Raw genomic sequence first — 21,702 nt, 5'->3', positions numbered from 1 at the left:
AGAAATCAAAATTTTATCAAACGGAAGAACAAGAAGGAACCCGAAAAAGTAAATAGCAAAGATGGAGCCATGAGGAGGATCCTGGATAGTATTCGGATTTCAGCCACAACTCCACAACCCTCAAACCCATCCAGGCGCAGCCAGGTGAGCCTTATAGAAAACTTTCTGCAAGAACTAATTTCTCCTTAGACAGATAGATAACGAAAGGGAGGAATAGAGAGAAAAAGAGATGAAAGAGAAGAAAAGACAAGAATTAGAATGAAGAAAGAGAATTGTGAAGCATTAGAAAGAAGTGTGAAAGGAACAAAGAACAAAGATGTCGGGAAGAACCCAAATAGATAGATTTCAGCAGTTACTCCCCTGGCTGAAATGTAGCAACATTTACAAGCTACCAGAAGTCCGTATGACAGAGGCTGGAGTCAGGATTGGAGGAAGATGCATCAAAAACATAAAGATATCCAAAAGGTGATGATACTACTCTGTTGGTAGAAAACAAAGAGGACTTGTTGAAACTGCTGCAGACAGTGAAGAAGGAAAGTGAAAAAATAAATCTGGTCTTTATTTAAACCTCATAAAAAAAAAAAAAGGACGACGAAAATCTTTTCAACTGAGAATATCGATGTGTTCAGAATGGGAGAGGATCATGTGGAAATAGTGGAAAATTTCATCTTCCTGGGTGCCAAGATTGAAGTGAGTGGAGATTGTGGAGGAGAAATTAAGATGGTTATCGTTGGGGAGAACATTGCTGCAAATGAGACCCCACCAAAAAAAATCATGGAGTGTAACCGGCAGGACCATAAGCTGTCATATATTTTTCGATCCTCGTGGAGGATCTCTAAGTCTTACTCACGTTGTTGTTCTTCATCTTCTTCTTGTGGACTTTTTTGTTTCACAGCATTCAGTTTTCATCGAAACTTCATGAAACTTGGCATATATATGTAAAAAATACCCTGCGCAGACAGTAACCATCTCCGATTTTGAAAATTCCTCCAAGAAAAAAAGTTATGACGTCAAATAATCTCCGCTATTGGCAATCACCGAAAAAATTATCTCCGAAACTAGGCAAGCTTTTTGAATTATGTTTGCGGGAATTGAACATGGCAATAGCAGAGATGAATTACCGTACATATGAAACATCACTATGACGTCATATCAATTTTTATAACGTCAATTCTATTTTTTGACATTTTTTGTTTCACAACCCAGAGTTTTCATCGGATCTTCGTGAAACTTGCCATGTATATGCAGAAAGCCCACGAGCAGGCAGTAACCATCTCCGATTTTGGAAATTCTTCCGAGAAAAAAAAATTGACGTCATAATATCGCCGCTAATGGAAATCGCCTATACCATTATCTCCGAAACTAGACAAGCTGTTTGAATTTTGTTTGCGGGAATCAAGCCGGGCATTAGCACAGATCATTTATTGCAAACCTGATACATCACAATGACGTCATATTCGTTTTTATGACGTCATCATTAAGAGGACGAGGATCTTAGCTCATTTGAGCTTGTTTGTTTATTATGGTCCTTTGAGTGAGAAAACGCATGATACCACCCTGGCATATGAGTGCATCATTACTAATTTGCATAAGCCAGGATTGTTGTCAATCTGACTTGGTATTCATTATGTTGGCCATAATTCTGCTTCTCATCAACATTTTTGAGTGATTTCAGACTGGAATGTTTTATTATGTATGGACAATACATGTGCATAAGTCTGGAACACAAACAGAGAATGCTTCGTTTGCATAAATTCAACATGGCTGCCAATTTGACCTGTTTTACAATATTTTGGCCATAATCCTGCTTCAAATCAGCATGTTTGAGTGATTCCAAAAGCTGTTACGTTTTACTTTGTGTGTACAATATATTTGCCTGAATCTGGTACACATCGGAAGAAATAGTGTTGTGGAGCCGGGTCTCGGTGGCGAGCACGACCGCAAGATGGAGCAGTAGAGTCGGCTCCACCGAACACCCGGAATTTATAGGTTGTGACCTTGGACAATTCCGGAACCAACAGGTCCCTTATCGGACCGAAGATCGCCAATAGGTTGACCATGTGGGATAGGGTTGATTGCCAATTTCAATTTACCGAAATACCCACGTCGTCCAAACTACTGGGTAAATTCACCCTCGGCAGGATCTGCGCGATCCGGGCTGTTACCGAGCCGGATCCGAGCCGCACCCCGAGCGGAGAGTACCAGAATCCTGCCGGGCCGATTGCATGATTACGGCAACAATGAAGCCTCCTCGTTCCCGTTCGTAGCGTGGCAAACCAATGATAGTAACACAGAAACGAGCTGGTACATTCAACAATAGGGGTATTTATTTACAATCTGGGGAAGGGAACACACAGAGAGCAGAGCTATCACGACTATACGAAATGCAATGTACAATGAGCAAAAGAAAGCACTTACACAATTCTACTTGAAGACGGGCCCACACACAGACACACACACACAGAAATGGACCCCGTCGGGTCTTTATTGAAGGCTTCCAGCTCGAGGACAGGTGAGCTGGAGACCAGAGCCTGTGCTTGGAACTGTCCACCACGTGTGGTCTTCGACGATCCGGCTCGGCGGGACTCGAACCCGCAACACAATGCCGCTCCAAGCACCAGGTACCGCGCTCTCCAACCGGCCATGCACCAATCGACCAAGACCAAGGAGAAGATCAGAGGCGACGATGACCCAGGACCAGACGAACCAGCTGGCACCAAGACCCACGACCCCCAAGACGACGATGACTTTACAATGACGACCACGACCTCGACCATGACGACACTCCCAGCCTGGCGTTCCTTTTATTCCTTTTTCCTCCGGGGTGAGAAAATCGCCATCTGAGGCGTTCTCCACCCTCATTGGATGGGGTGTCGTGGGAAAGTCGCTCTCTGTGGCAATCTCAACCCCATTGGACGGGGTGTCGTGGGAAAGTCGCTCTCTGTGGCAATCTCAACCCCATTGGCCGGGGTGCCGTGGGAAAGTCACTCTCTGTGGCAATCTCAACCCCATTGGCCGGGGTGCCATGGGAAAGTCGCTCTGTGTGGCAATCTCAACCCCATTGGCCAGGGTGCCGTGGGAAAGTCGCTCTCTGTTGCCATCTCAACCCTCATTGGCCGGCGTGTCATGGGAAAGTCGCCTTCTGTGGCGTGATTGGACAAGGGGCACGGGCACGCCCCTGCCTTCCTGGGCGGAGTCCCGGTCTGAGGCGATGGAAATCTCCGCCCACGTACGTGGCTGAACGCACGTGGGCAATGGCGTCGGTGTGTGAAGTGAAGTGGAGTGGAGGAGATTTGTTGTAAACTAAACTCCGCAGCGCACACATGTAATTCCCGTTAGACACAGGTGGGGGGGGGGCCCTAACTATAAACACACACTTACCGATATAACTGTTCTATAAGGACCTGAATGTTGAGTGCTCATGGCTGCCAGATTCGTAACAATAGTATCATGCATTAAAGAAGTAACGTCATTCAGCTCATTCCATTGCAGACCCAAAGGTTGAAGCAAAAAGGGGTAGGGTGCTGGTGTGTAGTTTCAGTGAAGTTGCAAGTGTTTGTGGACGGACGGATGGATAACGCGCCATCCCATAAGCTCTTGGAACTACATTTAGGTGAGATAAAAATGTTGATTGGAAGCAGAATTGCAGCCAAAATAGTCTAAAACAGGTCAAATTGGAAGCCATATTGAATTTATGCGAATGAAGGATTCTCCCTCTGTATTCCAAACTTAAACACATGTATTGTTCATACATAATAAAACATTCTAGTCTTTGAAATCACTCAAAAATGTTGATGAGAAGCAGAATTATGGCCAACATTGTGAACTCAATCAGATTTGTAGCAATCTTTGATTTATGCAAATTAATAATGATGTACTCACATGCCAGGGTGGCATCATGTGTTTTCTCATTCATGGGACCCTACTGAACACAAAAAATATGTGGCAGTTTTCGGTACTGCCGGTTGTACCATCTTAGAAAATAGAGTACTTTTGGGGCTTCGTTTTCAGCTCCAACAGCAATGTCAGGATTGACAAAGATGTGATAATACAAACTAAGAGGAGGTTGGAGAATGCTCTGGTATTTCCAGTTGCAATGTAAGGAGGTGAGTCATGCACAGTGAAAAAGAAAGAAAGGAAGAAGATCGACAATTTTGAGATTTGTTGTTGGACACAAATGTTTAAAATTCCATGGACTGCAAGAAGAACAAACAAACCAGTGCTTGAAGAAATTCGACCACCAAGTACATTAGAAGCCCTGATGCTAAAAGTGCTTGAAGACACAAGAACACCAAGTACATTGAAAGTGCTGATGCGAAAACAGGTACTGTCATACTTTGGACAAAAAATGCGTGCCGAAAATGAAAGTCGAGAGAAATAAAAAATGCTGGGTTATGGTGAGGAAAGAAAAGTAAGAGGCAAACCTTACATGTGCTGGATCTGGATGGATGGGATAAAGGGTGCAACCAAGCTTAAAGGCAGCCAAAGCTTTGGGAAGCAGTACAGGAGAAGGATTTTTGGAGAAATCTAATGAAGAATGTCACCACAAGTCAGACATCACTTGACGGAATGAGATGAATCGATGATCCGGATGGCCATTGAATCAGGAATTCAATAAAAGTTGAAAGAATTCTTCAAATCATCAGACCTCCTCCTCCTCCCCCCACCCCCCCTCTGCCATCCCCGTCCCCGTCCCCTCCTCTCACCTTTTTTTGTGCCCCACTTACTTTTTAATTCTAAAAGTTCAGAGCAGTGGCAAGAGAGTTGGAAGCTTTAATGTAGTTCATCATTGCATTTGCCCAATTTGCTTTGGTATTGTATTATTAATGAATTCTCAGAAACAACCTGGGTTAACATCCTCAAGGGGAGCATATTCACCTTTGAGATATCCTTCTCCTGGTGAGATTCCCACCTCCAACATAAAATGGCATCTTGGTGCTTCACAGGTGGAACACCATCCTTTAGAGGGGATGTTAAAGCAGTTGTCCATTGACCAGTATTCAGTTGTGGATGTTAAAAAACCCATACTGGCATTTGAAAACAATATGCCATTGTGTGCACCACAAGGTATATGACACCCTGGCAAAATTCCAAGTAAGCGACCTAATATACAGGGAGTCACTGCATCATCAGCATGCCACACCACCAGTTGTAATGCAAACCAGCAGCAAAGTGCTGTTGGTTTGTATTCCAAGCCTTTGTTTCTGAAAATATTGAGCAAGCAAACACACACAAAAGCACACCTGCAGATATTTCAATGGCCATTAATAGTTATAATACCACAAAATATTTGTGGTGTACGAGGTGCAGTGGAACATGAGAATCAAGAGTGTTAGCAGCAACTCTGCTTTATTGCGCGTCCTGATGTACATTCCTACCACCCCGAGCGGGCGAGTCATGATATACGAAAACCCAATCACGTGATACAGCACACTCCTCCCCTCGTAAAATGACAAGTCAAATGATGAAAAGACAATCATAACATGACCAACCGAAACCAATCAACACTCAAAATCCTCCAAGTACCGCGGCCGCATCCTGACCCGCCTCGGGAGGGCAGCGACACCAGACGGCACAGGCTCATACGCCTCCCGGCTCGGTCGAGGTGACACCCTCGCCGGACTTGCCCCATCCGCAATAACAACCGTCCCCGGCCGACCAGCCTGCCCGACGTCCTCGGGCAGGACTGAATCAGGTGAAGACCCCACGGGCGTCAGCACATCCGGCCCTGGCTATACAACGTCTGGCCACGGCGACATTTCAGGTGGGGAACCCACATCGCTCGGCACGGGGGGTGGGGGGGGGGGGTGACGCTGAACAGCGATCATGCATTTGGTCCACGTGCCGCTTCCACACCTCCCCACTATCAATCCGCACCATGCAATTCGCCGGCCCCAGTACCACAGAGACCACAGCCGGCACCCATTTGGAACCGTGGAAATAATCGCGCACCATTATCCACTGTCCCACATCAAAACCGCGCAGCAGCGTCGGGCACGACACCGCCCCACTCACCGACCCTCCAGGTCGCAGCAAATCCAGTCTGGACCGCAATGCCCGTCCATAGAGACGAATGGCAGGAGAATCACCCGTGACAGGATGAATCGCGTTCCTGTAATGGAGCAAAAAGACATCGACCACCGTCTGCACAGGTGCAACACCCCCCCCCCCTGCGCAAAGCCCGTTTCAACATTTTAACAAACGACTCAGCCTGCCCATTCGTCGCAGGATGATACGGTGCGGACCTTAGATGTCGAATACCATTTTGACGCAAAAACTCATCAAATACACCTGTGATGAACTGCGGACTGTTATCAGAGACCAGGATCCCCAGTAATCCTTTATGAGCAAAGATCGTCGACAGTTTCTCTACTGTAATGTTTGCTGATGTATGCTGCAATCCTACAACCTCCAGCCATTTAGAGAATGCATCGATCACAATCAAAAACATTTTGCCATTAACCAGCCGCGCAAAATCCACATGGACCTTCTCTGGGGTCGGCCATAGTCTCGAGGCTCGACGCGGGTTATCAGCATCTGTTTGACACGTGGCGCAACGCTTAACCAACTGCTTAATGACTTTGTCCAACCCAGGTCACCACAAGAGGCTACGAGCAAGACTCTTGGTCTTCACGACGCCAAGGTGACTGACATGCAGTTCTTCCAAACACCGCTGCCTGAACTTCGGCGGAATTACCGCCCTCATTCCCCACATAATGCACTGTTGGACCAACGACAGCTCCGATGCGCGCGACGCGAAAGGCTGAAATGCCGGTGTCAAAGGTAGATCGCTCCAATTCCCCGTAGAAATCGCCTGGACGACACGGGCGAGCACGCGGTGGAATCATGAGCCGATTCCACCGCGACCTGTTTGGCCGTGATCGGCCCGCTTTGGACCTGGCTCAGCGCGAACACATCGACCAGGTCGGCCGACTCAGACGCAGCTGGACCCTCCGACAACGGCAAGCGCGAGAGCCCGTCGCAGTTAGCATGCTTCTCGGTGCTTCGGAACTGAATATCGTAATCATAAGCAGCAAGAAACAGACACCACTGCTGTATTCGCTCGGCCGCTACCACCGGTATCCCGCGTTCGGGTCTCAGGATGAATTGAAGCGGTTTGTGATCCGTCTGCAAAGTGAAATGCCGCCCCAGCAGGTATTGATGAAACCTCCGCACACCCCAGACGAGGCTGAGAGCCTCGCGCTCGATCTGGGCATATTCCCGCTCTGCTGCGGACAGGGTCCGGGATGCAAAACAAACAGGCCGCTCGGAGCCATAGTCCATCCGATGCACTGCCCCGATGCCATATGCAGAGCTGTCGCGTGCCAATAAGAGCGGACGCGCAGGCTCGTAGTGCACGAGGACCGTATCCTCTGTGAGCAGCCGCTTGACGCGGTCGAACGACGCCTGGTGTGCAGGCCCCCAGGCCCAGCGCTCGTCCTTCCTGAGCAACCACGTTAACGGCGCAAGTTGTGAGCTGAGCTCGCGCACGAACCTTTGGTAATACTGGGCAATACCAATGAATGAGCGCAGCTGCGTCTTGTCGCGAGGCGGTGGCATGTGCTGAATCGCCTCCACCTTCCGAGGGCCTTTCAACAGCCCCTCCGGCGTGATGATGTGCCCGAGGTATTCCAAGCGCTGCTTTAAGAACGCGCACTTGTCCCTGTTCAAGCGCAGGCCGCACGCCTCTAGCTTTGTCAGCACTTGGGCAATGTTCGCAAGGTGCTCGTCCGCCGTTTTTCCCGCAATGAGCACATCGTCCAGGTAGGTCTGAGCGGGCAGGCCAATGCAAACCTGATCCATGGCTTTCTGCCACAAGGCTGGAGCCGAAGCAATCCCAAAACAGAGTCGGGTATATCAATAGAGCCCTTGACACGTGTTGATTGTCAAATGCTCGCTACTCCCGGGATCCATCGCCAGGTGAAAATATGGATCACGCAGGTCTAGCTTCGTGAAGTATCCACTCCTCGCCAATCGTGCATATATTTCAGCGATTGACGGCAGTGGATATTGCTCCACGCTGAGCCCCGGTTTAACCGTGGACTTGAAGTCCCCGCACAATCGGACGTCTCCATTCCGTTTCAGCACCATGACGACCGGGGTGGCCCAATCTGAGTACGACACCCGTTTGATCACTCCACAGGCCTCCAGCCTATCCAGTTCACCCTTGACCTTGTCCCGCAGGGCATACGGCACCGGTCGTGGTTTACAAAAACGAGGAACCACCCCCTCCTCCAGGAAGAGCTTTGCCTGCACGCCCTTGAGTTTCCCAAGGTCGTCGCAAAACAAACCTTGATGTCTTTGAAGAATCTTCTCCAACTGATCCTCCCACCGGCTCGGCACGGGTTGCACAAGGTGAACTACGGCCCAGTCTAGCCTGATGCGGGACAGCCAGTCTCGGCCGAGGATAGACGGTCCCCTCCACCGCACGGCGTACAATGGAAGCGCGGCGACCTGGCCTTGGTACCGCACAGACACGTCTGCCATCCCGACTGGCGTTATCTTCTCGTGGGTGTACGTGAACAGCGTGAGGTTTGACCTGATAAGCTTCAGGCCGTTGAGTCTATGCACGGTATGTTCGCCTATGATCGACACAGCCGCTCCCGTATCAACCTGAAACGTGATCGGCGTTTTGTTCACTTCGATTTCCACCGTCATCAGGCGCGCCGCTGCAGGGCCAATTGAAAACAGGCTCAACAACGGCTGCCGGTTCCAACCCGGGTCGCCGAGGTCGCCTCACACATCGCCGTCCATGACCTTAACGGTGGCCGGCGCCCCATGGCACACACGCCTCAGATGACCCACCTTGTGACAATTTAAACACACGGTGCCTTTATACGGGCACACACGGCACATGTTTCGACCTCCGCATCCCAAACACGTCCGCGGGGTCACCTCATCGCTCGTGCAGCCGCGCGGCGATATCCGGCCCGCACCGAAGGTCGTGCGTGCGTCCCGGGGCGCCCGCGACCCCGCGTGGGCCTCCGGGCCATCCGGCATGCTGTGGCTGGTGATGGCCCGAACATCTCCGCGAGTCTGCTCAACAGTTGAAGCAGTGCCGACCGATGAGTCAAATGTAATGGCTTCACCCTTCAGCCGTAGAACCACCGAAACCATCTTCGCATCTTGCAAACCAGCAATAAAATGATCTCTGAGCCGAGCTGGATGCTCCTCCGCAGTGAACTTGCATGCCACGGAAGAATGCTTCACTCGTGCCACGAAATCAGCGACGCGCTCCTCCGCACCTTTCGAGAGGCGATCAAACTGGTATCGAGCGAGCTGTAATGACTTCTCGGCGCCATGTGTGCTTTCATCTTCTGCACAATGTCCCGAAACGACAGCCCGTCATCACGGGGCTTGTCCGGCGCCACCAAATCACTCAGTCGTCGATAATGTTCCATCGATAGCGAGGTGAGCAAGATCGACTTCTGTTTGCTCTCGTCGACCACATCATTCGCGTGGAAATAGCATCCCAATTGTTCTGAAAACAATTTGAAGTCGTCTCCGACAAAAACGGGCACCTGTCCGTGCGCCGTGACTCGTCGATCAACCATCCTCGTCAGCATACTGTGGTGCACGAGGTGCAGTGGAACATGAGAAGCAAGAGTGTTAGCAGCAACTCCGCTTTATTGCGCATCCTGATGTACATTCCTGCCACCCCTAGCGGGCGAGTCATGATATACGAAAACCCAATCACGTGATACAGCACAATATTGCACCTCAAAATGTTACTTTTGCTCTTCTCTAATCTATCCAACAATTGTTGTCAGTCTTCTCATTGGTGATGTTTTATCGAAGTATGAATAGGCCAACGAGTTATGAGCATGTTTCATCTTTGACATTTGACACCAATATATAAAAGAAAGTCTACACCCCCTTTCAAAATTTTCACCTTTTGTTGCCTTATAGCCTGGAATTAAATCAGACTATTTCCTCTTATATTTACACATTCTAACCCATGACTTCCAAATGAAAAACAAATTCCAGAAAATTAATTAAAAATAAAAATATACCATCAGAGATGGGGAATCCCCCACCATTGAATGAAAAAGGTCATACATATTCCAGATAATGAGGGAGGTGAATTGGAAATGAGACACCATTTGGTCATCATCTCGAAAATGTTCCCCAGGGGTGAGGAACGTAGTAACCAAAAATAATTGAAATCAGATAAGCGGTTTTCCATTTATTACAAAAAACATTTTTTTCAAGATGGCCACCCCAGTCGACCATCTTGGATCCGACCACGCCCAAAATCAATAGGGTTCTTCCTTTTCAGGTGGTACATGTGTGACTCAAATTTCAAATCGATATGGCGAAAAAGCATTTTTTTCAAGATGGCCACCCCCGTTGGCCATCTTGGATCCGGCCACGCCCAAAATCAATAGGGTTCTTCCTTTTCAGGTGGTACATGTGTGACCCAAATTTCAAATCGATATGGCGAACAGTTTACGAGTTATCGCACTCACAGCTCTAAATGTTGACGCCCAGCCAGCCAGACGGACGGACGGACAGCCGGACGGACGACCCGGGTGACAACAATATCCCCCTTCCGCTACGCGGCGGGGGATAAAAAACTAGAACATCTTGCTTGGATAAGTGTCAACCTCCCATATAATAGCAATTTTAAATTTCTTCAGGTGCAACCAAATTACCTTCAACATCACAAACCAAGTTAATTGGACCATTTCATAATCAAATCAGCTGTTTCTGTGGATTTCCTCTGTGGGGTCATGCATTTCACAGCAAAAACTCAACCATGAACACCAAGGAGCTTTCAAACGACCTCCAAGATAAAGTTGTGGAAAGGCACAGATCAGGGGATGGGTAGAAAAATATTTCAAAGGCCTTCACTATCCCTTGTAGCACAGTTAAGATGATCATAAAAAAATACCCCCGAGCGGGAGCGCCGGTCATCTCTGCCAGAGGTCGAAAGTAACTGTGCCAGACTGGAATAGGGGCAGTTCATAAAGTACATACGCTCTACTTCCGGGTTTCAAAACCACCTACCCCCTCTGTATGCAGGCTAGTGACCACCCACCCACCCCCTCATACATCGCTAATCACTTGCAAAGCCAGCAGTTCCTTATGAACCGATGTTTGTAAGCCATGACAAAGCAGTCCCTAGCAGTGTAATTTACCTTTTTCTTTTAATATCACAGCACGTCATTTATGAAAATAAAAGTACAAATTGACGTTCAAGACAATGTTAATGTCATAAATGAAAGTACGTGTGCATATAAACTTGTGTTCCATTGTTTTAGTGAAATCTGACAAAAGCTTCAAATGTAATATTTGTCTCGGAGAGTTCCACGTCTTAATTTAATACTTTTATTTTTGTATGTACTTTATGAACGGCCTATACGGGAAATCAGAGCGAAGTTTGAAGGGCTATAAAATCGGAACGAGAGCAAATTTCAAGAAAAAAATGGCTTGTGTTGTTCTAGATAATAGTCCGTAGTATCTGAATCACTAATTACATTTGATCTCTATTGATAAATGAGGGAGGAGATACGATTTGAAATCGACGATTTTCGCAAATTTGACAGCCTCGTGACGTTGACCTCGACCTTGGACGACCTTGAAAGTTATATCGTTGTGCATGTCTCATCGACCTCTATCCATTCCACTATTGGTTATTTGTCTCCACTCGGTTTGATTGTGGACGGACGGACGGACGTACGGACGGGCAGACAGACTTCGAGACTGTTATTATTAAGTCATCTCTACTGAGATGATAGAGATGACCTAAAAAGTGGAAGGCAAATGCTACGGCCAAGACCGTGCCGAGATCAGGCCATCCCTACAAACTGAATCACCAAGCAGGGAGGAGACTGAATAGAAAGGCCACCAAGAGGCCAATGGCAACTTTGAAAGAGATGCATGCCTTTATGGCAAAGACTGGTCACTGTGTGCACGTGACAACAATATCCCACACACTCCACAAGTCTGGCCTGTACGGTAGGTGGCAAGAAGGAAGCCATTACTCAAAAAAAAAAAATCCACCTCGAGTCCCATTTGAGGTATGCAAAAGAAGCCATGTGGCAAAAAGTTTTGTGGTCAGTCTGAGGAAAGCAAGATGGAACTTTTTGGCCAAAATGTAAAACGTTACATTTGGTTTCAACCCAGAAACAGCACATCACCCAAAGAACATCATCCCGACTGTGAAGCATGGTAGTGGCAGCATCATGTTATGGGGATGTTTCTCATCAGCAGGGACTGGGAAACTTGTCTGGATAGAAGGGAAAATGCATGGAGCAAAATACAGAAAAATCCCAGAGGAGAACCAACTGCCCTCTGCAAGAAAGCTGAAATTGGGACAGAAGTTCACCTTTCAGCATGACAACGACCTGAAGCACACAGCTAAAGCTACACTGGAGTGGCTAAGGAACAAAAAGATAAATGTCCTTGAGTGGCCCAATCAGAGCCTCAACCAAAATCCAATCAAAAATACGTGGCATGACTTGAAGATTGCTGTCCATCAACGCTTCCCATGCAACCCGACTGAGCTTGAACAGTTTTGTGCAGAAGAATGGGCAAATATTGCTCAATCAAGGTGTGCAAAGTTGGTAGAGTCCTATTCCAACAGACTCACAGCTGTAATTGCTGTCAAAGTTGATTCCACCAAGTATTATATTAACTCAAGTGGCTGGACACTTGCCCAACTAAAATATTCTAGTTTTGTATTTTTAATTAATTTTCTGAAATATGCACCATGTCTGATATTATTTGGGTCTTTCATGTCTCCGACGATGCCTTTATCTCCCGGCATGCATCATTCCCCATGACAAAAACCGGAAACAAAAAAAACCAGAAGCAAAAAAAAAAAAAAAACTGAAGCAAAAGGGTCATAGCTGACGACACGGATTCAAAATTGCCATGGTATTGTGTTGTTGTTGTTATTGTTGTTGTTGTTGTTGTTTCCTATTCTCTCATGTGCACGTGTTAAGTAATATTCACAAGATAGAAATAAAATCCAATCGTGTATATACACCACACAGCATTTAAAAACAACCGGAAACAAAAGGGTCATAGTCAACGACACGGATTCAAAATCGTCAGGGGGTATTGTGTTGTTGTTGTTGTTTCCTATTCTCTCATGTGCACGCGTTAAGTATGAAGCTCATTGCGTTTGCTATTAAAAAAATACCCCCGAGCGGGAGTGCCGGTCATCTCTGCCAGAGGTCGAAAGTAACTCTGTGCCAGACTGGAATAGGGGCAGTTCATAAAGTACGTACGCTCTACTTCCGGGTTTCAAAACCACCCACCCCCCTCTGTATGCAGGCTAGTGACCACCCACCCACCCTCCTCATATATCACTAATCGCTTGCAAAGCCAGCAGTTCCTTATGAACCTATGTTTGTAAGTCATGACTGTAACTTATGTTGATTTCCGGTTGTGGTTGGTTGTGCTCCATGATCGCGAATAAACGTCACTTCCGGTCTGGCCCAACATGGAGTCCTGAGTATCTTACATGGTGTCAGAAGAATCTGCAAATAACTCCGTACATCCACGCCATCTGATGCTGGTATTTGAAACATATAAACTATGGCATCCGTGAACTTTGAACACCCAACTATTGACTGGGATTCGACTTCGCTGTATCAGGAATTTGTTCGATTCCGAAACCACGTTGGATTCGTTTTTGACGGTCCGTTGGCTGGGCTGCCTGACAAACACAAGGCGGGGTGGCTTGGAACGTGGATCGGAGAACAAGGACGAGAGATATACAAGACCTTTGAGTGGATTGAAGGTGAGAAGAATGACCCCAACATAGTTTTGGACAAATTTGAATTGTATATCCGTCCGAGGAAAAACAAGCGCATCGTGAGACATCGACTGCTCAGGAGGAAACAAAGCCCCAGTGAATCGTTTGACAACTTTGTCAAGGACTTGCGGCTCATTCTCAGAGACTGTGAATATGTGCAGCCTGAAGATGTGCTCGTGGATGCCATCATACAGGGAGTTTACGAGGAGAACGTTCAGGAACGCCTACTCGACAGAGGTGAAGAACTTACGCTGGCCAAAGCTCTTGAAGTGGGTCAGCAGTTTGAACTTTCAAGGACTCAGATTCGCATTGTCCGTGATGAGGATATGAGTGTGGCCGCTGTACGTTACAAACGAGCGAGGCCAAAACCACAATCTAACCCAGGACCATTACAACCATCACGCAGAAGACCTACCCCGAATATACAGCAGCACAAGGACAGTTGCTATCGCTGTGGTAAGGATCCTGACCATTCATGGAATCATGGAGTATGTCCAGCAATTGGATCCACCTGCTCTTACTGCAAGAAGCCAAACCATTGGCTTGCAGTTTGCCGTCGACGCGCCAGCGTGCACTTGGTGGAAACTCAGTCGGACAGTGCTCCTGCTGATACAAACGAGTATGCAGATGAAACTAATGGAAACATTCTGCGGATCAGCGCATTGCAGACAACGCTTTCATTACCTTGTGACAAATGGAGCCAGGCTTTCTTGGTATCAGGAAAGCAAGTGACCTTCAGGATTGATACCGGAGCTTGCTGCAACACAATGACACTATCTGATTACCAGCGTCTTGCTCACACTGGTGAACTCCGTAAATCAACCAAGGTATTGTGCACTTACTCAAATCACAAGTTAAAACCCGTCAAAGCCGTGGATCTTCCTGTTCAGTATCGTGGCAAGTTAGTCACCACAACATTTGAAGTGGTTGCTCTCCAACAGGAAAACATAATTTCTGGAAATATTGCGGAAGCTCTGGGCCTGATCATCAGACTTGATTCCGTTGCAACGGAAGTGGATACCTGTGGTGTTCTTACTGAACTGAAGGAATATCCAGATCTCGTGCGAACCACAGGAACTCTGCCAGGCATGTATACAATTAAAATGCAATCTGGTGCAAAGGGAGTTGTACATGCTTCTCGGCGACAACCCGCTTCCCTCTTGCCGCGTATTAAAACCTGACTGGGGGAGATGGAATCGGACGGATACATTGCCAAAGTGAACAAACCTACAGAATGGGTCAGTTCAATGGTGGTATCTCTCAGAAACGATAAACTGAGAATTTGTCTGGATGCATCCCATCTGAACGAGGTCATCAAGAGGGAGCACCATCCCATGCATACTGTTGAGGAAGTCGTTGCAAATATACCTCACGCCAAGGTGTTCTCAGTGCTCGACGCAAAGTCAGGATTCCTACAAATCAAACTAGATGAGGAATCATCCTATCTGACATGTTTCAACCCACCTTTCAGTAGGTATAGGTGGCTTCGTCTTCCTTTTGGCCTGAAATGTGCACCCAAAATTTTTCAGAGGATTATGGACCAAATGATTGAAGGCATAGATGGAGCAGTCGCGATCATGGATGACATTCTCATCGCCGGTCCAAATGTGGAAGTACATGATCGAATTCTAAAACAAGTCATCGATCGGGCAACAAACTGCAATCTTAAGTTGAACCTGCAGAAATGTAAAATCCGCCAGTCGTCGGTACAGTATGTAGGACATATACTGTCTGAGGATGGACTATCTCCTGATCCTGTCAAAGTTGAGGCAGTTCGCAGTATGCCAGCTCCAACCGATAAGGAATCAGTGAGGCGCTTCGTCGGATTCATCACGTATTTGTCAAAATTCATCCCTCGGTTGAGTGAAGAGTTAGCTCCACTCCGAGAACTGCTGAAATCTGATGTTGTTTATCAATGGCAACCGGCTCAAGCCAGAGCATTTGAGAGACTGAAGGAACTTTGCTGTCATCTGCCTGTTCTTGCATACTTCGATGTCAACAAGCCAGTCGAGATTCACTGTGATGCTAGCCGAAGCGAACTTGGTGCAGTTCTTGTCCAGGAGGACCGCCCCATTGCATACAGCTCCAGGGCTCTCACGGAGACTGAGACACGGTACGCACAAATAGAGGAGATGCTTTCCATAGTCCATGCCTGCAAAAAGTTTCATTGTTATATCTTTGGGAAAACAGTCACCGTCTACAATGACCACAAACCTCTGGAAATAATTGCCAAAAAGCCTTTGCTCTCTGCTCCAATGAGACTACAGAGCATGCTACTAAGATTGCAATGGTATGACCTCAATATTCGGTACAGAAAAGGGGAAGATATGCAGCTTCTGGACACACTTTCTCGAGCCTACCTGCCAGATACTGGTTCGGAAATTGACAACTTAGAGCACATTTCAATGTTGGACTTTTTATCTGTCTCTGACGAGAGGTATGCTGATCTTCAAAGAGCAACTGAGTTAGAACTCAGTCAATTACAGTCAATGATTCTTGATGGATGGCCAGATGCCAGACAAGGTGTATCATTCGATCTTCGACCATACTGGGATTCCCGGAGTGAACTTTCCGTTATGGATGGCATCCTATACAAAGGCATGCGAATCGTTGTACCACCTACTCTGAGACCACGCATGCTGAACCTGATTCACGAATCGCATCTCGGAATAGTCAAGTGCAAACAACGAGGTAGGGAAGTTCTATACTGGCCCTCCATGAATGCAGACATTGAGCAAACTGTTCAGAACTGCTCCAAGTGTGCAGGCTATCAAAACTGCTTGCCTGCTGAGCCCCTGAAACAGATTCCAACACCGGATCTACCTTTGAGTTAAATTGGGACAGACCTGTTCCAATTTGATGGTAAGACATACCTCATAACGGTTGACTATTATTCCAAATTCATTGAAGTGGGCGAAGTGAAGGATTTACGCTGCAGCACAACGCTTGAGCGACTGAAAGCACAGTTCAGTCGCCACGGTCTACCAGAGACTCTACGGCATGATAATGGGAGAATGTACAACTCACAACTTTTGAAAAAGTTCTGCAAAGATCACGGCATCTGTGTTAGAACATCTAGTCCCAGGTATCCACGTTCAAATGGAGAAGTTGAAAGGGCTGTACAAACAATCAAACGACTCTGGAGAAAATGTTCGGACAAGCACCTGGCCTTGCTGGATTATCACACAACGCCATTGGAAGGCATCCACCTTTCGCCTGCTCAACTACTGATGGGAAGACGTCCGAGGAATACCCTGCCCACTGCCCGTAGTCTTCTTGTACCTATGGCTTATGACCGTGTTGCTGTGAAAAGACACTTCGACCTGGAGAAAGCTAAACAGAGGTTCTACAATGATCGTCACACACACAAAGATCTTACACAATTACATCCAAATGACGAAGTTAGAATGGAACCTTCTCTGGGTTCCAAACGGTGGATACCAGCTGTGATTGTGAAGCAGCACTCCGAGCCACGTTCGTATGTGGTTCGGTCCCGAGACACGGGTGATACTTATCGCCGTAATCGTCGACATTTACGTAAGAGCACCAGTGTAGCCAACGAAGGTGCTAACCTCTATCGGCCTTTCATTGAAGCTGATAATGCTACCTGTGAGGTCAGTGACGGCCCAAGCGGTTTGTTAAACCTGAAGCCTCCAGATACCGACGCTGCGCGTTCTGTCGAGCTGCCTGAGCCAGACAGGGCAGTCACCCCGCCGAGGCCTACAGTCTCCCCTTGTGTAACTCGTACTAGATAACTAACGTGTAACTGTAACTCCCCTTGTGTAACTCGTACTCGTACTAGGTCGTATCAGTCGTCGACCAGATAAACTTGATTTGTGATGAATTGTAACTTTGCCTTTACCAAGTTTGGATCTTTGTCAGCACTGAGTTGGTTACCGGTTGATTTGTAGTTGGATTTAAGAGTTGAATTGGTTTTGACTCGGTTGGCTAGTAAGTTATCAAGTATATTTTCATCTTGCTGAATCGATTTGCGTTCTACACTAACTTGTATAACTTTGGTCACTGCTTTTGCCACCCTGAAGGGGGAGATGTAACGTATGTTGATTTCCGGTTGTGGTTGGTTGTGCTCTGTGATCACGAATAAATGTCACTTCCGGTCTGGCCCAACATGGAGTCCTGAGTATCTTACAATGACAATGCAGTCCCGAGCGGTGTAATTTACTTTTTCTTTTAATATCACAGCACGTCATTTATGTAAATAAAAGTACAAATTGACATTCAAGACAATGTTAATGTCATAAATGAAAGCAAATGTGCATATAAACTTGTGTTCCATTGTTTTAGTCAAATCTGACAAAAGCTTCAAATGTAATATTTGTCTCGGAGAGTTCCGGTTCTTAAGTTAATACTATTATTTTTGTATGTACTTTATGAACGGCCCATACGGGGAATCAGAGCGAAGTTTGAAGGGCTATAAAATCGGAACGAGAGCAAATTTCAAAAAAATGGCTCATGTTGTTCTGGATAATAGTCCATAGTATCTGAATCACTAATAACATTTGATCTCGATTGATAAATGAGGGAGGAGATACGATTTGAAATCGACGATTTTCGAAAATTTGACAGCCTCGTGACGTTGACCTCGACCTTGGACGACCTTGAAAGTTATATCGTTGTGCATGTCTCATCAACCTCTATCCATTCCACTATTGGTTATTTGTCTCCACTCGGTTTGATTGTGGACGGACGGACGTATGGACGGACCGACGGGCGGACAGACTTCGAGACTGTTATTATTAGGTAATCTCTACTGAGATGATAGAGATGACCTAAAATTATATTCAGACATCTCCCATATGATTACAAATGCAGTAAAACAGATTTCATTTAATTTATATTTATAATGTATATACACTTTCGGCAAGAAAATAAAAATTAAGATTTCAAAATTCTATCGATTCCGTCCCTTCGCCATGATTTTTTTCCAGAATTTTTTTTATGCATCAAGTGACTAATTTGGAATTTGGTGTACTTATGTAGCCCAACTCATCACTTCAAATTATACTCTTTCCTGGAATTAATACCCTCAATCAGTTTTGGACTCGAAGATTACTGAACTATTTTCCGTCCCTTCGCTTTACGGGACTTTTGGATTTCACCCTGCTCGGCAATATCGGAATGACCACACTCAATTTCATCGCCGCTAAAATCACTCTCCGATTCGCATCTCACCATTGTTTACACGCTGTTTCCGAATGTTCACGAAGTTTTCGGAGAACGTGACGTCATAGCATCTTCGGTAACTTCCGGTCTGTTTTTCGATCACCGAGAAAAGTTTTGAATTAAAAGTTAATTTTAGCATATTTTGAGTTTCAAATGTAAGAAAATAAATACCCCACGTTTATTAATGTGCTTACAACCTTCGAATCGCGCGAAGTCATCAGCGACCCAAAACCTGCTCTTTAAATATATGGATACACACACACACACACACACACACACACACACACACACACACACACACACACACACACACACACACACACACACCAGAAGTTTACTGCCATTGATGCAGTATTTTTCACACCATCTTATTTAACATGTTACATTAATTCTTCATTCATTTTGTTCATGTCCTTGATGACATCCTAAAAACAGTGTTTCCTGTTTGGCATGATTTTCATTATTGTTTGACTGCCAGACAGGCAGAGTAATATTTTGTTTTTATAAATAAATGTCACTCTTCTCTTCGCACGCATGATCTGCACTAATTCAGAGCCAAAGTACTGGTAAAATGCAGGTTCATTTCCCGAATCATGTTCCGATTCATGTTGAAAATATAACATTCAATTGAAATTGAATTGTTCCTCGATCATAAACTGACATTTCTGGACATACAGACAGACAAAGTGAACCAATCGCTTCACCCCACTTTTCGTTTCATGCGCATGGGGTAATGACAATCATTTTTTAAATTGGAAGTCATCTAGAGAAAACAAATGACGACGAAGATGTAAAAATACGAAAGCAGATATAATCTTGCTGCCACTCCCCCCCCCCCCAATAATGGAAAATTTTTACTTCACATACCAAATCAAAGACAAAGATCAGAAAATTCTTGGCAACTTAAAATCTATGGCCAACCTGCTTATTTGTTTTTATTTTTTTTTAATTTGAGGTTTTGTTTGCAATTGCCAATGAAAAGATTGTTCATTAGATATCAAATGCAAGAACCATCCACCTTACACCCTCCCTCCCTCCCCCCCCCACCCACTTCCCAAACTATGAATGATGCTCAAGGGAAATGTCTTATGATGACTACCCAATGATCAATAAAACCCTCATCTTGTAGCAAATGTTGTTTTTATGTGCAAGAGGATGAAGAGAAAAAAATGCGTGGGTGGAGAATGCTTGAAATCAGATTCCACCCTAACCCCCCCTTCCCCAACATCATAACTAATAATCTCCCCCTCCCCCTTCCACCCACCTTCTTTCAAGATCCTGCAAACGAGTAAAGAATGTGAATTTGCACAATTTTACCATTTATACTTGCCAGCATCAAGTCACATTTTTCATATGGTCACAGACAGCTGGCAGTTTTGCCCCAGGCTAAATGAGCTTTTCCTTATTAAATATCTGTTGCTTTAAAAGTTGCAGAAATGCCAAGAGCCAGTGCTATCAGAATCATCACTGCCTTGTTGTGAATGAAAGGATTTTACAAGCCAAGTCTATGATAAAGGTCACCATCTATTTCATGTTGAGAATGTTTCTTTTTTTTCTCGTTTATGCTTTCAAAAGTTGAAGGGTATTATTATAATTGCGATAGAAGTTACTTTTCACTCGATGAAGCAAAACTCAGGTATATAGAACATTTTGGTTTAAACAATGTCAATGATAATAACAATGATAACGAGAACGGCACACGGTGGTGCGCGTATCTCCACCAGACTGAACAGTTTACGATTTGTATACCACTGATGAGCTGGATCTGCATCCAGTCCTTAACCAAAATCGAATCGGCTTGTTCTTGTCACCTACCCAACTCATCCACCAAGTTTTGTCATAATCCGTCCCCATTTTTTTTTTTTTGAAATATTGTGATATATATCATGTTTGGCCCTACAACTCAATGGTGAAGAATCACTTAATTAATTCCAGTATCTCGATGCTGAATCAGATGTTCACCAAAATATAACCAATTCGTTCTTGTCACACACCAAAACTGTCCACGACATTTCGTCGAAATCAGCACACAATTTATTTCGGTATCCTGCTCACAGACAAACAGAAAGGGGTAAAAACATAATCTCTGTCCACATTAGTCACATAGGTAACTAGAAAGTGCAATCAAAGATCGCATCAGGACTCATCTTGTGTGGTTTTATAGCACGTATTTAATGGACGTACTCGCATTCTAATTGCACCATGATGCTCCATAGAAGTACTCACATTCTAATCGTGCATACTTTATCGAGGTACCGCACACGGTTGAAAAAAAGATAATATTCAAAATAGTGGTCTTCGATGGCACATTATGGGCGGACAAACAGACAGACAGGCAACTACCAATTAACCATTCCTTTCACACCATGAATCGCCGAGCGCTGCTGAGGCAGTTTAATTTGGCTAAGGAGTACAGCCCTGGACGGGTCGCCACCCTGAGGCAGGATACTAGAATGGCTTTTTACTCCAGTAAGCTGGTACTCATTTAGCCGACCTCGGAAGGATGGTTCAGGTGACAGGAGTCAACCCACCTGGTCGTATTTCAACGGCATGACAGGGGTTCAAACTCGGGATCCTTTGATCTGAATCCAGCCACCTTAACAATTAAGCCAACACCAGGTTTGACAGACAGACCAAAATTCAATCCTCTCTCCCGATGGTGAGGGTAACTCGAAACCATCTCAAAATACAAAGGCCATCCGCATCAACTTTGTACTCAAGCTAAACTGTATGTATGTATATATATATAT

The 21,702-nt window shown here is 45.8% G+C and overlaps 2 protein-coding genes across 3 annotated transcripts in view; one reads left to right on the top strand and one right to left on the bottom strand.

The window, feature by feature from the left end:
- Positions 1–21,702, bottom strand: part of PSMD14 (proteasome 26S subunit, non-ATPase 14) — a 169,486-nt gene that overhangs the window by 48,840 nt on the left and 98,944 nt on the right. The window lies entirely within an intron of this gene.
- LOC147021604 (uncharacterized) lies at positions 13,307–14,966 on the top strand. Its single transcript, XM_085891720.1, has one exon. It carries the CDS (start codon positions 13,549–13,551, stop codon positions 14,947–14,949), a length of 1,401 nt encoding a protein of 466 aa, XP_085747846.1. The 5' UTR covers positions 13,307–13,548; the 3' UTR covers positions 14,950–14,966.

The sequence above is a fragment of the Eptatretus burgeri genome, chromosome 8 (assembly GCF_056783735.1).
Source record: "Eptatretus burgeri isolate ZD-2024b chromosome 8, Ebu_testis_v1, whole genome shotgun sequence".
Classification (NCBI taxonomy): domain Eukaryota; kingdom Metazoa; phylum Chordata; class Myxini; order Myxiniformes; family Myxinidae; genus Eptatretus; species Eptatretus burgeri.
Note: the sequence above shows the minus strand (reverse complement) of the source record. Positions and strands in the feature narration are given on the sequence as shown.